At 35.6% G+C, this 18,122-nt stretch overlaps 1 protein-coding gene across 9 annotated transcripts in view; it reads right to left on the bottom strand.

Annotated features, from left to right (window-relative positions):
- Window positions 1–18,122, bottom strand: part of N4BP2 (NEDD4 binding protein 2) — a 78,485-nt gene that overhangs the window by 6,987 nt on the left and 53,376 nt on the right. For 8 of the 9 annotated variants that reach the window (XM_058546925.1, XM_058546922.1, XM_058546927.1 and 5 more), the window contains 4 exons: window positions 16,767–16,885; window positions 12,179–12,317; window positions 6,671–6,859; window positions 4,995–5,163 (listed from right to left, as the gene is read on the bottom strand). In XM_058546925.1, coding sequence (XP_058402908.1) covers window positions 4,995–5,163; window positions 6,671–6,859; window positions 12,179–12,317; window positions 16,767–16,885 — 616 coding nt within the window. Of the gene's footprint in view, window positions 1–4,994; window positions 5,164–6,670; window positions 6,860–12,178; window positions 12,318–16,766; window positions 16,886–17,454; window positions 17,592–18,122 lie in introns of those variants that run through there. The other variant, XM_058546932.1, reaches the window with a different exon arrangement.

The following is an 18,122-nucleotide window of genomic DNA, read 5'->3' as shown; positions in this document are numbered from 1 at the left end:
TATACATCCTTCTAGTTGCTGTATGTGGGACGCGGCCTGAGCATGTGCGTAGGTCCACAGCCGGGATCCAAACCAGCAAACCCCGGGCCGCAGAAGCCAAGCAGGTGAACTTAACCGCTACGCCACCAGGCCAGCTCAATCCTTTCATCTTATAACTAAAAGCAACACAGGGCAGAGCTACAGATTTTCCCCTGGAGACATTTCTATTCAACAATACTACCATCTGCTGGTGACCAACAGTAACTACAGGCTACCACAGGCGGCAGCATGCACAAGATGGGCAATGGCTTCCAGAAACGATTGTCTTGAGTCTGACCAAATATCACCTTATACAAGTTATTTAACTCTTTTTTTCCAGTAATTTTTTTTTTTTTTTGGTAAGGGAGATTAGACCTGAGCTAACATCAGATGCCAATCGTCCTCTTTCTACTGAGGAAGATTGGCCCTGGGCTAACATCCATGCCCATCTTCCTCTGGGACGCCGCCACAGCATGGCTTGACAAGCAGTGTGTTGGTGCGCGCCCAGGATCTGAACCCGCAAACCCCAGGCCCCCAAAGCAGAGCATGCACACTTAACCACTATGCCACCAGGCCGGCCCTCCTGTAATTTTTTTATTGAGATAAAAATTCACATAACATAAAATTCATGATTTTAAAACGTGTAATTCAGGCCCAGCCCAGTGGTGCAAGTGGTTGGGTGCATGCGCTCTGCTGCGGCAGCCCGGGATTCGCTGGTTCGGATCCCAGGCACGCACCGATGCAATGCTTGGCAAGACATGCTGTGGCGGCGTCCCATGTAAAGTGGAGGAAGATGGGCACAGATGTTAGCCCAGGGCCGGTCTTCCTCAGCAAAAAAAGAGAAGGATTGGCAGATGTTAGCACAGGGCTGATCTTCCTCACAAAAAAAAATAAAACGTTTAATTCAGTGGTTTTTAGTATATTACAATGTTATGCAACCATCACTACTATCTAATTCCAGAACATGCCATCATCTCAAAAAGAAATCCTGTACCTCTTAGCAGTCACTCTTCATTCCCCCCCTTTCCAGGCCAAGTAACCAGTAATGTGCTTTCTGTTTCTATGAATTTGCCAATTCTGGACATTTCATGTAAATGGAAATCATACACTATGTGGTCTTTTGTTTCTGGCTTCTTGCACATAGAAAAATGTTTAGAGGTTCATCCATGTTGTGGCATCAGTACTTCATTCCTTTTCATGGCTGAATAATATTCTATTGTATAGATATGCCACATTTTGTTTGTTCATTCATCAGTTGAGTAGACATTTGAGTTGTTTCAACTTTTTGGCTATTATGAACATTTATGTACAAGTTTTCATGTGAATAAATTGTGTTTTTAATTCTCTTGTATACATACTATGAGCAGAACTGCTGGGTCATATGGTAACTCTGTGTTTAACTTTCAAGGAATGCCAACTTTTTCCACAGTGGCTGCACTATTTAACATTCCCACCAGCAATGCCAATTTTCCACATCCTTACCAATACTTATTATTTTCCATATTATTAAACTTTTTAAATCATCAGTTTCCTCATCTATAAAATGAGAGGAATACCTACTCTTTATTCAGTCATTTATTAAAGTTTTTTTGATTGCTGAATGAAAGGCACTATGTACAATGATGATTCAATAATCATCACTGACTCAATTCTTGGCCAGAAAGACAGACATTTAATAATCAACTACACAACAGGCTTTTTATAAAGACTGCATTACATAGAAGTACTATGAGAGGCTATTAATGGGTAGCCCAACTTAGTCTGGAGGTCAGGAAACGACAGTGTGGCTAAACATATAGAAGAGGAGGAGGAGCACAACACAACAAGAGAATGGAGAGGCAGGCCAGGAACAGATTACATAGAAAGATTTTGGAATTTATGCTAAATGCAACATAGCAACCTGTACTTTCTTATCACAACGCTAATTATTTATGTAACTATTTGTTCACTGTCATCTAACCCACTAGACAGCACACTCCATTAGCAAACTCCATAAAGGCAGGGATTATGTGTCTTTTTCACTGCTTTATCCTTGAATCCTAGAATACAGAAGACAATCACATTTTTATTGATTACTGAATTAATTGAATTGATTAATTCATCCTCTATAGACAGAATATTCTTACAATACTTCTATATGAGTTTTTCTTTTCTCCAGATTAAATAATTATTTAAACTGCTCTTCAATTTTCTATTTTCTAATCTTTATTATTTTCTAGATTTTCTCCTAGATTTCCAAAATTCTATTTAAAAAACTATTGGGGGAGGGGGATCCTCTACATTATCAAAGAATGTCTGCTAATAAACATAGAATGAATACAAATTATAAAACATCATTATGTAACGACCAATATAATAATTGATTCAGCTAAGGATCATCAATGGATGCTAAAATCATTAGGCAAAATATTGTAGGAGAACAGCTATTCACACAAAGTATCAATCACCAAAAGTTACTAATTAATTACGAAAAGGTACATTTACATAGAGAAATCTGATAGAGTCCCACCTTAGCTAAGAAATCAAACTTAATATCACCCATAATGGGGCAAACTGACCATATAAGTCTCTTGATACATTCACCAAGGGCGACTTAACATTACCTAAGAAGTATTTTTACCAAAAAAAGTTTAAACTGAATCTAATCATAAGGAAACAATCAGACAAATTAAAACTGTACGACAATCTAACAAACAACTGGCTTGGAGTCTTCGAAAATGTCAACAACACTGAAGACAAAAAATAGGCAGAAGAACTATTCTAATACTACAAGAGACTACAGACTTGGGACAATCAACTGGAAATGTGATGTTTGGATTGAGGAGGGTAAAAAAACACACAGCTATACAAGACATTATCCATACAACTGGAGAAATTTGAATATGGCTGCATATTAGATAATATTATTGTAACAATGTTAAATGTCTTAAAACTGATAATGTTATTGTGATTACACAGGAGAATCCATTTGCTCTTAAGAGATATACACGCTGAGGTATTCAGAGGTAAAGCACCACAATGTCTAACAATTTCTTTTCAAACAGTTCAGCAAAAAGCAATTTTAGAGAGATTAAGCAAATGTGGCCAAATGTTAACAACTATCTAGGTAAAGGATATACTGGTGTTTATTGTACAATTCTTTCAATTTCTCTGTAGGTTTTTAATTTTTCAATATAAAAAGTTAGAAAAAAGATAGTGATAAGAATACACACGTTGATATACAAAGTGAAGCTCGCTGCAACATTATAACTAAATGTCCATCAATAGAGGAAAGGATACATTATGATGCATTCACAGAATATTATACAGCAGTTACAATAAAAAACCACATCCATCAAGATAAGTAGATCTGGAAAACTGTATTGAGTGAAAATAAAATAAGTGACTTGGCTGATGATATAGTGGGACACCATGTACATTCATTTTTTAAAATTCACAGGGGCCGGCCCGGTGGCATAGCAGTTAAGTGCACGTGCTCTGCTGCAGCAGCCCGGGGTTCAGATCCCAGGAACGCACAGAGGCACCGCTTGTCAAGCCATGCTGTGGCGGCATCCCATATAAAGTGGAGGAAGATGGGCACAGATGTTAGCCCAGGGCCAAACTTCCTCAGCAAAAAGAGGAGGATTGGTGACAGATGTTAGCTCAAGGCTGATCTTCCTCACAAAAAAATAAAAAATAAAACTCACAAAAGGAGTACTATAGACCAATCATGGATGAATGTACATATAGCAAAGGTATTTATAAAATTCGGCAGGAAGAACATAGACCAAAACGAAGGATGTTGATTTCCACCAGAAAAGGAGGAAAGAAAGAGAAAAGGATTGGGAAAAATACAAAGGGAAGAATAAAAAAAAATATGAGGCATCTATGGTAAAATGTCATCATTTTTTACTTGGATTCATGAGTGTTTTGTATATTACTCTGTAACCTTTTCAACATGGTTTTCATGATAAACAGATGAATTTCCAACCTTTTATATCAATAATATTTAATCAAGTATTTAATTAATTACAAGTCATTTGTGTTGAATTGATAAACCTATATAAAGTATAGTATAAAGCTTTCTAAAACGTAAATAAATCAATTAATCAAAACAGTACAGCTAAAAAAAACAGTACAGCTATCAATGACAGGCCAGGGCTATGGAGCTACAAGGTACTAGCTGAGGCATGGGACTCTACATCTCCACAATAAAATGGAAGAGAAAGCCAAGTTGAGAATTTAAAAATACTCTAGTAGTGGTGAAAGGAGATGACTTCTAGTATTAGAGTCCAGGGTAACTAAAACAGATTGAATTTTTCTAAGTGTTACCATCTGATGATGAAAAGGAAACAAGATGCTAAACCAACAAGAAACTTTAATGTATGTGAAGTACAAGAGACTGAATGGAAGCATGAGAAAGATCCTCATCCAAAGCCCTGGGAAGAGGCAAAACTTAGACAAGAGGCAGGCAGTGGCCCTTCCTATTGATCTGCAAAGACAAAATATAAGCAGAAAGGGAGAAGGGAGCATCACCATACAGTAAACACTCAGAAATCCTAGCTTTTGTGATAAGTCTGTAAAAATCCTATCACCTTATTTACTTCAGTATTTTATTAAACATCTATTGAACAATTGATATCTAATAAATATCTGTTATTTAATAAATGTATATTGAACAAAAATGTATAATTCCTGAAAGGTCCTATTTATAAGTCACAGAGGATTCTCAGATTACACCATGCCCTGCCTTTAATAAATACAACAAAGGAATACAAATAACTGAAACAGGAAAATAAAAAAGAAAATGCTAATGGTCATACTAATGAGAACTCTTTCCCAAGAAGGTTCCCTTGAAGAATGAGCCTAATACAAACATCTATAAATGTGGCAGATAGCCTCAGCCTGCACATTCAGACTCTCCTGAATTCACAAGTTACACCAATATAAGCAAAGACATATTTTCTATTGAAAATTCATCATTACCACAGTCCTACCTTCAATTTTCTCCTGTAAAACTGTCATCAAATGTTCTATAGCTTCATCCACATGCAGCCCATGGAGATCTAAAACATTCTGTGGCAGCAGGGAGGCATTGACTTTCTCAAAGATCTCCACGGCAGCAAGGTGATTGGCTTCTCTCATCTTCTGCTCATGGAGACTACCCTTTAATTATAAACATATCACCAGTAAACACTTTTAATATTTGCTACTTGGTAGGCAATGAGGAAACAAACAGTGCCTCAAATAAAAGGCAGAACAAAAGAGGGAACAATAAATCTAAAATTTTAAATAACGCAATGGGCTAATATGCAAGAACATACCAAAATTTAGGGAAATTTCAGTGGATTAACACAGTTCTTAAACAATTGAATCATCATTTCTTTTTTTTTTCTTTTTTCTTTTTTTTTTTTTTGTGAGGAAGATCACATGTTAGCCCTGAGCTAACATCCATGCTAATCCTCCTCTTTTTGCTGAGGAAGACTGGCTCTGAGCTAACATCTATTGCCAATCCTGCTCCTTTTTTCCCCCAAAGCCCCAGCAGATAGTTGTGTGTCATAGTTGCACATCCTTCTAGTTGCTGTATGTGGGACATGGCCTCAGCATGGCCGGAGAAGCGGTGCATCGGTGCGCGCCCGGGATCCGAACCCGGGCCGCCAGTAGCGGAGCACGCACGCTTAACCGCTAAGCCACGGGGCCGGCCCGAATCATCATTTCTAATATATTTGCTGAACCAAAAATCATAGAAGAGGGAAACTTAAATAAACACCACCCATCTCAAGAAGAAATCCACCAGTTTATCCGTTGATAATCCTGGGTCTCAACGCTTTCAAGACCTTGTAGTTATCCCTAAAGCCATCCCTCAAGGTTTGCTGTTAGGGCTCACAGGATTATAACAGTTGGATACCCTTCTCCACTCTCTCACAAAAAAGCAAGCCATATGGAACCACAAAAAGTAAATCAGGCAGGTTTCTTGTAACACCATGCCAGATGAGTCCAGGGAGAAATATTACTTCCCTGAAAGATATTAATGTAATTTTCTGTTTCTCACTATAAAAAGGATACATTACTAAAAATTCAAACATGATAGAAAGTACAGGGCCAGCCTTGGTGGCCTAGTGATTAAGTTGGGTGCGCTCTGCTTTGGCGGCCAGGGTTTGGTTCCCAGGCGTGGACCAACATCACTCGTCTGTCAGTGGCCGTGCTGTGGTGGCAGCTCACATACAAAAAGAGGAAGATAGGCAGCAGATGTTAGCTTAGGGCGAATCTTCCTCATCAAAAAAAAAAAAACAAGTACAAGACCCCTGTAATCCCACCCTGAGATGCTAATATTAACATTCTGCTGTTTTTCCTCCAGAAAACTTGTATCTGTTTAGAAATAGCACTGAATGATAGAATCTAACCTAAAAGAAAATATGGACTGTCAGAGTAAACTGCAATTCATCAATGCCATAAATGCAAAAGCAACCACAGAAATTGAGCATCTCAAAGGAGATGAAATTCTCAAAACCAAACATTTCTTATCTATTATGATACCTTATTTACGTCACTTACACAATCTACATTTCCCAGAATAACTTAATCTAGTCACAATATGAGTATTATCGGTTTCAAGACTGTTCGGACATCATGAGTGACAAAGAAAAAAATAACAATCAGTTTTCTACTTTACCTGCTGGGCATAAAAGGTGGCAACGTTTTTTTTCCCCATCCGATAAGCTTCTTTTGCTTTGCTGTAGCACTCCATCCTCTTCTGTTGGTGTAGGAAAGCCTCTGCCCTGTAGTCATCATACTCTGGGTACTCAAAATCCTGGAAAGATGGTTCACTTGGTATATCTTCAGTCTCTTTCATTTTCTTTGCCTATAAGACGTTAGACAATTAGTAAAAAACGAAGAAAGTAGGAAATATAGGCTTTATCCTCAGAAAATGTATATGAAAACTGGGCTGTACTATTTTTCATCTTTCTTCTCAGAAAACAGACAGATTCTCCCCAGTGTCTACCTAGTAAGTCATGCACTCAGCAACTATCGTTAACTTGTTCATGCCATATGGGTACCTTATCTTAGAAAATGTTGAAAAGTTCTCTAAAATTACCAAAATATAATTAGGTCACAAAATCAAGCCAAGAAAGAGAATATAAGATTTTCAAAGAATAAAACATTTATCTAATGTAAAATCTTCCAAATTTTAGTTTGAAAACCCATTCAAAGGGTCCAGTCATTGAAAGTAGTAATGGCATATTTCAGTTTATATTTTTAAAAAACCAATCAATAATTGAATAATACTCTCTTTAAAACAGAAGGGCATGTGGAGTGATCATTCCTGGTAGTTAGTAAAAATCATAAGTACGTTTATGGAGCAGTTTTCAATCAGCTGACTACCAGCTATCCACTATGGTAGTGTTGACTATTACACAATTTCAGTGAGCTTTTTGAAAAATCATCTATCAAGTAATTGTTACCCAAAATGGACCCTTAAATTATCAAAGCAAAAGTAATTCTAATTTAAAACACAAGGCAATGAAAATTATTATTACATAAATTTGCCTCAACACTCTGCACCAAATAGGAAAATGGCATTTTTCTGAACAAAATTCTTAGTACATCAAGATGTCTCTAGAATATCAAGTCTATGTTAAAAAACAGCAAAATATAGTGACTTCCATATCCAATTTGGCTTTTCATTTATCCGATTCTCCAAAGTGTTATTTGCAGAAAACTGCTTGCCAACAGCAATCTGATACGTTTCTTAGTGTGTCACTGGGGGGAAAATTAACTACTATCATTTAAGTTGATTTTCTTAAAAGCTTAAAAGAATTCCAAGCATCAGGAGCCATACCAAGCAAGTTAAATGAACATTTCATGAACATTCAATCCAAAAACCCGCCAAAAAATATAATTTTCAATCTTTTAAACAAATCATGCTTTTCTGATATAATCAACTGAAAGTAAATTAAATAGTACAAGTTACTTGTTAAATTTCTAAAACCTGAAAATTGTGTTTAAATTAGAAATATTATCAAGGATTATAATTATAATGTACTCTATAACACAATCTTTAATAAAATACTGATTTGAACTTTTATGTAATATCGTTTAATATATATTAAATATTACATTAAAAATTACATGTATATATTATGTAATATATATGTTACTAATTGACAAAAAAATTTTTTCAAATTTCCTGCCCATGAATGGAGTTCAGAAGACAAGAAAGATTGGGAAAAACTGGTTTAATATATAAGAGTAGTTGGTTGTATAATTTCTTCACTCATTACATTTTGCTTACTTAGCCCCTAGAACTCTAGAGGCTTGAAAGAGTTGAAGAAAAGAATAAAATAAAGGCATCATCATACTCCTAACTCATGACCAGAGTCAAAAATCTATAAATCTGAGAATATACAATTTATTTTTGCAACAAATATCCAGCTTATTTTATGAAAGAACACAAGGTTCTCTCTCACCTAAGAATATTCATAGAACCTACATCCTTATGTCACTGTCGCCAGTACTTAATCACAAGCTTGTTTCATAATAATGTTTATATTATTCTATGACTGTATGGTTTGCATCTCTGATAAAATCAAAGACTTTGGGGGGAGGGGATAATAAAAAAGCTTTCTACGACTTGTGAAAAGTCCATAGTGTCTAACACTATGAACGTAAATATTTCAGGGGCCAGCCAGCTGGTGGTGCAAGCAGTTAAGTGCGCACGCTCCGCTGTGGCAGCCCAGGGTTCGCCGGTTCGGATCCCGGGCGCAGACATATGCACCACTCGTCAAGCCATGCTGTAGTGGCGTCCCTCATATAGAATAGAGGTAGATGGGCACAGATGTTAGCTCATGGCTAATATTCCTCAGCAAAAAGAGAAAGATTGGCAACAGATGTTAGCTCAGGGGCCAATTTTCCCCACAAAAAAAATAATAATAAAAAAAAAAATTAAGATTTATTTTTATATCCATTTCATAGTAATGTGGTTTACTACAACTTCATTAACAGGGGCCAAATGAAATATTTGCTTCCTAAGAATTCATCTAATTAGTGCCATTTATTCTCTTGAAAGCATTTTATAATACCAAAAACATTTCCTATGGTAACAAACTTACAAATTTTATTAAAGCCTGAAGGGAAAAAGTATTAATAAAACACAGTTTTAAATGTTAGTTTCTTGAAAACAGATAAACCAAAATGTTACTGGCACCATGATACTCCCTGTTAGTATCTGTGGTCCCTTAAGGTCCTGGGATATCAGAGACAGACTCTTCTGCTCACAAACCTTAAAAGACTTTCATCAGTGTTGTGACACCTGCCTACATTTTCTGAGAAAGGCTAAGAAAAATCTCCAAAGTAACTTAAAGTTTACATTTTGGCCATTGTTTACGTAACTCACAAAATCTCCTTTTCTGATCACAACATTTTCCAATCATCTCCCACTTTGAGCAAGCACATTTCCCCATGACCTCCTCTATCATCATAATGACCCACAGCGCCTTCCTCTATTATCAGGAGAGAGAAAGAGTAATCTTCCTTCCCAGTTTGACCTTGAAGGTCTCATCATCATCTTCTACACTCTCTGCATCTTATAATATCCTGTACCTATCTATCCATGATGAATACAGGCATCAGTGGTATCACTTGGTTCCCACCCCATGTTTGGCACTAACAGATCACATAAATACCTAAGTCCTATATATCAACTAATTGATGGTGAAATATTCAAAGAAAAAAGGGAGCACACAAGCTATCCCTGAGTGGTCTTATTAATAAGTAAGAATAGCAGGATGGTAACAGTCTGTAAAAAAAAAAAAAAACGCGTAAAGCTAATACAAGATTAATATACAAAATCAATTATATTTCTATATTATATTTGCAATGTGCCATCTAAAAATAAAATTAAGAAAACAATTCCATTTACAATAGCATCAAAAAAAAGTAAAATACTCACAAATAAATTTAACAAAAGACCTGCAAAACTTATACTCAAAACTACAACACACTGTTGAAAGAAATTAAGAAGTCCTAAATAAATCAAAAGATACTCCTTGTTCACAGCTTGGAAGACAATATTGTTAAGATGGCAATACTCCTCTAATTGATCTACAGATTCAACTCAATCCCCATGAAAATTCTAGCTGGTTTCTTTGCGGAAATTGATAAGCTGATCCTAAAATTCATATGGAAATCCAAGGGGCCCAAAATAGCCAAAACAATCTTGAAAAAAGAAGAACATAGTTGGAAACTCACACTTCCCAACTTCAAAACTTACTGGAAAGCTACAGTAATCAACACAGTGTGGTACTGGCATAATGACATATAGATCAATGAAATAGAATTGAGAGTCTAGCAATAAACACAGCTAATTCAGTTTCAACGAAGTTGCTAAGAAAATTCAATGGGGAAAGAATAGTCTTTATGAGCGGTGCTGTAACAACTGGATATCCACATGGAAAAGAATGAACCTGGACCCCTATTTCACACCATACACAAAAATTAACTCAAAGTGGATTAAAGATCTAAATGTAAGCACTAAAACTATAAAACTCTTTGAAGAAAACAGGTGTAAATCTTTATGACCTTGGATTAGGCAATGGTTTCTTAGATATGACACCAAAAGTACAAGCAACAAAAGAAAAATGATAAATTGTACATCATCAAAATTCAAAACTTTTGTCTTCAAAGGACACCATCAAAAAAGGGAAAAGACAACCCTCAGAATGCGAGAAAATTTTGCAAATTATATATCTAATAAGGAACTTGTATCTAGAATATACAAAGAACTCATACAACTCAAGAATAAAAAAAGTTTTAATGAGCAAAGGATATAAATAAACATTTCTTCAAAGAAGATATATAAATGGTTAATAAGCACATGAAAAGATGCTTAACATCACCAGTCATCAGGGAAATGCAAATCAAAACCATGAGATAGTACTTCTGTATTAATCATGTCTTTTATTTCCTGTATTCTGATGCTGTGACATTTGGGGTCTTGCTAAGCCCTGGAGAGACAGCTCCCCCTCCCCACCCTAGGGTTAGCTAATTCCTAAAGATAGCAAACAACTCGCCTACTACAGCACCTTACATACGCAAACCAACCAATCTAGAGCCCATACCCCCAACCACCTCCTTTATGGGGTTCTCACATTCCAGGTGACCATCCACATACCCTAATCACCCAGGCCAGGTACCAGAAAAATAAGAGTCCCTATGCCCCAGAGCCTGCTGAAATTATTCAAACTATCCAGTTCTACGCCTGCTTACCTTGCCTCACCCATTCCTTCCCACAGAAACCACAATAAAGGCTCTTGCCCACATTTCCCCCTACTCCCTCTGCCTCCTGACTGAACCTGAGGCTTCCTCATGTGGCCCTGGGTAGCAGGCCACGCCTGTTTCTAGGGATCTGTGCATATAATAAACTTCTTCCTTCATGACATGTCCATGTCTGTGTGTCTTACCATACCTGATTAAAACAAATCCCAGGTATCCTTAAAACAACTTCACACTCACTAGGATGGCTATAATCAAAAAGACAGATAATAACAAGTGTCAGAGAGGATGTGGACAAATTGTAACCCTCAGACACTGCTGATGGGAACATAAAATGGTGCAGCCATTTTGGAAAAAGTTTGGCAGCTTTCTCAAATGGTTAAATATTTCTGCCCACAGATTTACACCCTAAAACCCTTCATATTACCACCCCATACTCAGTTAAACCTCATACTCTACTGTGTAGAGTCTACACAGAAGCAGACAGGCCAGCCCCGATGCCCTACTGGTTCAAGTCCAGCACACTCCACTTCAGCGGCCTGAGTTCAGTTCCCAGGTACGGAACCACACCACTCGTCTGTCAGTGGCCATGCTATGGAGGTGGCTCACATGAAAAAAAGAGGAAGATTGGCAACAGATGTTAGCTTAGGGTGAATCTTCCTCAGCAAAAAAAAAAAAAAAATAAAGAAAAAGTTACAGAAATTCAAGTGTTTGTCATGCACAATGACACTGAAGAAAAACCAATCAGCTAAATATTCATTATTTTGAGCAAACATATTTTAAACCAAATTGGTTAAATTTCCAATCTAGTCAAAATGGTGAGAAATAATCATTAAATTATCTCAACAAACCAATTATATTTTCATATACAATTATTTACCATTATAATAAAAAATAAGTAACTCTATACCTTTTTCTCCTTAGACTTCTGTGCAGTATGAGAAGTGACATTCTCATTTTGGTGAATAAACTCTTGCGCTACAACTGTTTTTACAGGGTCTCCATCAAGAACACAGTTTAGAAATTGCACTGTGTGTTCTAATGAATAGCTGTAGAGAGTTTGAGTACAAATAAATGTCAATAAATGAAAGTAAAAGTTATGTGGAAACAACATAAGCAATCCTTGAAACATTTTAGAAGAATATGAAAAATTGGCTCACTTTTAAGTTTTGAACATTGAAATTAAACGTTAATCGTGTATCTGAAAGAGTCAAGAATCAACAGAGGGTAAGTCAAGTAACAGGCTCTCAAAAACTAATCTTTTAAAATGAATACCAAAAGATAACATATTGATAGTTAATTCATTTTCTGATCTTTTATTCCAGGTAGATTATCTACAACAAAGCTTTCTTTCATCTTATCAGCTATACTTCTTAAGTCCCTTGTTGGCTTCGCACACGGTTTCAGTTTCCTTTCAACATCAAACCCAGACAACAGAACTTTAAACTGACACTTTTATTGTGTCAAATTTTACTTTTTACTTATACCATGGAGTTCTAGTCAAGGAAATTCTAAGCAGTGATACAGAAAGGAAAAAGTAAAACACTATCCTATCTCTCACTTCTACATTATTCAAGCACATTTTCATGGTGATACTACATTATCCGTAGCATGAAATTCTACAAATTGACAAACATCTGATACACTCATGTTTCAATATCTAAAAAAACTCATTCCAAAGCAAATTATAAATGATTTTATACTGCTCATTATTTCAGACTATTTAAGCCCCTTGATCTCTCTCAACGGCCAGAAAATGAAGAGGTGACCACAAAGGAATATTTTTGAAATGCAATAATTAGTTATCCAACGTTGCATATTTTGCTGTTCTTCGATTTATTAAAGACAACCCTAAAGGGGAAGCATTTAGGACTACCATTTCCACTTTAGCCCTCTCATCTTGCTGCCTCAGATATGTTCAAAACATAGGGGTTTCTGGGGGTTGGAAGCTACCAGCAATTGTCCACATCCTATCTAGCCCTTAAAATCACCCAGCTTGCCCACTCATGGGGCTAGAAGCCAGTCTCCACCACTGGTGTTGTTCAAGGGGTACAGCCTTGGGAGATTATAGCTCAGGTATATACTGCAGTAACTGAACTCAACTACCCTTCTTACCAGGATGAAGCTGAAGCCACTGCTAACTGAGAAAATTATCCAGCTGTTGGCAGACAAATGGAGAGAATCAACCACCCACCCTGAGGGGCCTGACCAACCACTCTGGCCATCCCCAGGAAGAACTCACTCAGCCCCCTTACCTCGCCTGGGGAACCACAACTCTGGGTTGTTTCACATCAGGCCATCTTGCCCCAGGTCCCCACAGAAGAGAGTTGCCATATGCCAGTACCAGCCCTTAACCCACAACCCCTTGGGAGATTTTAACACATACCTCTAAGAAAACAGCAAGTTAGGTAGCAAAAATAAATCGGGGAATTAGGGATTGGAATAATACCATTAAAAACTAGATTTAAGTGACATTTATTTATTCTCTGCTGAATACGCAGAGTTTTATGCTTTTTCAAAAGCACTTTTATGAAATATTTATAAAAACTGATCATATTAAACCACAAAGAAAAGCTCAAATTCCAAAAAAGAACTCTCACAGTCCACATTCTTATACCCCAATACACCAAAACAAAATAAGCAAAACCCTCCCCCCACCACCACCACCAAAGCCATCAAACCATTTAGAAAAGTTAAAACTCTTGGGTACAGGAGAAAATAAAACTGAATTAGAGATTATTTAGAAAATAATGAAAATGAATATACCGTATGTCAAAATCAAAACATTATACAGAGAAAAATTCATATGCTTAAATGTGTTTGTTATTAAAGACTGAAAGGAAACAAACTAACCAAAGAGCTCAAAACATATCAACAAATAAAAGAACCATCAAAAATAGAAAAGAATCAGGCCAGCCTGGTGGCAAAGCGGTTAAGTTCATGCACTCCACTTCAGCGGCCCGGAGTATGCAGGTTCGGATCCCAGGTGCGGACCTTCGCACTGCTTATCAACCCATGCTGTGGCAGGTGTCCCACATAAAATATAGGAAGATGGGCACAGACGTTAGCTCAGGGCCAATCTGCCTCAGCAAAAAGAGTATTGGCAACAGATGTTAGCTCAGCGCTAATCTTCCTCACCAAAAAAGAAAAAAAGAGAGAGAAAAAAATAGAAAAGAATCATCAAAAATAAAAGCAAAATAAATAATTAGAGAACATAAAATAATAGACTTTAATCAATAAACCAAGAGCTTGTTCTTTAAAAGGGTCAATCTAAAAAAGGGCAAAAACAGAGAGAAAACAGAAAAAAAAATAAGGAAAAAGAAAAGGGATATGATCAAATACAAAATAATGTTTTTAATTATAAAAGAATATTATCCACAACTTGACAATAATAAACTTGAAAACCAAGGTAAAACTGATGATTTCCTGGAAGACAAACTACCAGAAAAGACTTGTGAAAAAAGCAAATATGTGAATGAGGTAATAACCTTAAAAGGTTCTAAAGACCCCCTCCCTGAAAAGGCACAAGCCCAGAACCTTCAAGATACTAAGTTATTAAGCTTTCCAGAGCACAGAGAAAAACGACAGTCTTGCCAGCTTATTTTATTAAGCCTAATACTAAATAAAACCCTCAAACCAAAATCTGACAAAGATAGCACAGGAACAGAAAACTCACAGACTAATCTCATTTAACTACTGTTACAAAAATCCTAAAATCAATTCCTACACTGCATTAAAGGAAAAAAACAAAAACAAAAACCTAAAGATAAAGTAGGTTTTATTCCAGAAATCTATTATTGTGACTGACATGAAACATATTAATAAACTAAAGAAAAAAATTTATATTCTATTCTCAAGATTCTAAAAAGGCATCTACTTAAAACAACTCTTGCTAAAATAGGAATTTAGAAATATATTTAATATAAGATCAAAAGTATACATTATTTAAACCAGAAGCATTCCTAATATACCAAACATCAAAACACATGATTACTCTATAATAATTAAAACCATATGGTAGAAACTTGGGACCAAACACATAGCTCACTGAAATCAAAGAGTTTTTAAAAGAAAATGTATATTTGGGAATGCGGTAAATATTAGTCTTTATATTTTGTATCAGTGGGTAAAGACAATCTATTCATCCAGTGAATTATCTGGAAAAACAATTAAGTTAAATCTCTACCTCATAATATACACATAAAAATGCTAGATAAATTAAATTTTTTTAACTATTAAAAATACTGAAGAAATATTTTTACAATATTGGGGTAGTGCTTCCTAAAAGAGACATAAAACTCAGAAACAATAAAGGAAAAGATTTCCTGATAAAACATATAAATTAAAACATGTGGGCCAGCCCCAGTGACCTAGTGGTTAAGTTCGGCACGCTCCACTTCGGTGGCCAGGGTTCAGTCCCTGGGCACAGACCTACACCACTCATCTGTCAGTGGCCATGCTGTATGGTGGCTCACATACAAAAAAAAAAGAGGAAGACTGGCAGCAGATGTTAGCTTAGGGCAAATCTTCCTCAACAACAACAACAAAAAAATGTATATGACCAAAGAGATGATACCAGGTTAAGAGATAAGTATCATAGCAGGAAAAATAATTGTAATCTATATTTATAGACAAAGATTACTATAGATAATATATAAAGAGCTCTCGCAAATCTAGAAAGAAAGAGAAACAACCAGAAGGAAAAAGGCAAAAAGTAAGCAATTAATAGAAAAAGAAATAAATGAAAAAAGCTCAACCTTACTAGTAATCAGAAAAATAAAAATTTAAACAACAATGAAATATTTTTCCCATCAGCTTGACAAAAATTTTAAAGATTCTTCATATGCAGAGCGGGTTGCACTACCAGTGCATACAATTAATACAGAAAGCCTTTACCAAAGGAGATTTGGCATTAGGTATAAAATTTTAAATGCACACACTGACCCAGCAATTTCACTTTCAGGAACGAGCCTGTAACAGCATTCACCCATATACACAAAGATCTATGTGTAAGGATACAAGGATGCTCAGCGCAACATGGTTTCCCATTTTTCTTACAGCCAAAAAGTCCATAAATAGAAGCATGTTTAAATAAATTACAATACTGTAAGAAATCACTTTAAGAATACTATAGAATACTCTGTAGACTTTAAAAAGAAAAGAGTAGATCACTAAGTATGGACAGGAAAAATAAATACTAGCAAAACTACAAAACAGCACAGAAAACACAACCGCTTTTTTGGTGACATATATATTTATATATAGACACAAAAGCAAACAGGCACACATGTATGCACACACACATTAGCATATATGAGAAAAAAATTGAGGAAGAATATAAACCAATTGCCAGAAACTGCTCACTTTCTACACTGCATTTAAATGGTTTATATGTATATTATTTTTATCAGAAAAATAAAAATAAGAGATTAAAATGTACGATATATGCTTTCAATGACATCACAGTAGAAACTATAGGAAATCCTTCTAGTACTCACTTGTGGTCCTTGAAAATGTCCACCAGAAAATTTTGGTTAATGGCAGGAAATATCTTAAAGAGTTGCTTCTCCTTTAGTTTAGTGGCACAATCTTTTTCAAACATAAGTGGCTCCCTTTTCTAAAAAAAAAAAAACAAAAAAGACAAAAATCATCCTTAAAATGGAATCTATAATACTAATTATGCTGATCCAAAAGCATAGTTATTTTGTTGCAAAGACTAATAATTTAAAAGCAATCACAGACTTTCATCACTGATTAAAGGCAGAAATTAGTAATATAAGTATTCTTGCACTATTTATTTATATCCCATTTTTTTGCAAAGCACTTGAAGCTGCTCAAAATATACACACACAATCACACTGATACATATATATGTGTGTGCATGTGTATATAATATATACATAGTCTCACATATACACACCCAACACATTCAAGCATATTATATAAAAAAGGATGAAGATATATATATATAAGTAAACAGGATATAAATAAATGAAGAAGTCAGAGAATAAAGAAAATAAAGGTAAGAATATAGGATAAAGCTAGCGAGTAAAATTAGTATATAAATGCATGCCACAAAATCCTGTACAATTGCTAAAAGTGGGCCACAAATTCGTTCTGAGCTTCTTAGTGGCCAAAGCAAAGGGAGAAACAAAGATTCTCAGTGTCCATAAAATATAAACAAACCAGTTGCTCAGGAGAAGTACAGCTTTTTCTGGTACTGAGACCTGAGAGAAATTTCTCCCATGGGTCCTCATAAAAGGGACACTGTGTGATGCTGTGAACAACGTCCTCAAAAACATATTCTCCTCAATGGGCAGAAACTACAATGTACAAATAAGTTGCAAATTCAGGTTGACAGAAAATCTTAAAATTCACAATTTTTAAAATTTTCACAAACATATTTACTTCAAAATAACTGTATGAGAATTGTTACTAATTGTTATTTTTTCACAAGTCATATTTGGATCTGTTCAAATTGCCAAACCAAAAGAACTCTCCTAAAATTTGTTATTTTAATTCTAAGCTAGGATTATGGTAAACATTCTTAAAGTGATTTCTCACTGGAAGACAACTTGTTGACACTGCGACGTAACTAAATAATATTTTTGTTTGCTACAAAGATCCTAAGGTCTGAAAAATAACTTCCTATCAAATTTCAAAAGTGACTCTGAAAATTCCCAAATATAAAAATGACAATAATCTAGGACAATCCTAGAATAGTTATTGGTTTTGAAGCCTAATCATACATAGGCTGTTTATAACACCAACAATAATAAAAGAGGAACCACAATAGGTGACAATCTGACCAATAAAATGGACTGGTAAAGCTGAACACATCACAAGAATGATGG

Source organism: Diceros bicornis, chromosome 8 (genome assembly GCF_020826845.1).
Source record: "Diceros bicornis minor isolate mBicDic1 chromosome 8, mDicBic1.mat.cur, whole genome shotgun sequence".
In the NCBI taxonomy this organism is placed as follows: Eukaryota; Metazoa; Chordata; class Mammalia; order Perissodactyla; family Rhinocerotidae; genus Diceros; species Diceros bicornis.
The sequence above is the reverse complement of the archived record's forward strand: the minus strand, read 5'-3'. Positions and strand labels throughout refer to the sequence as shown.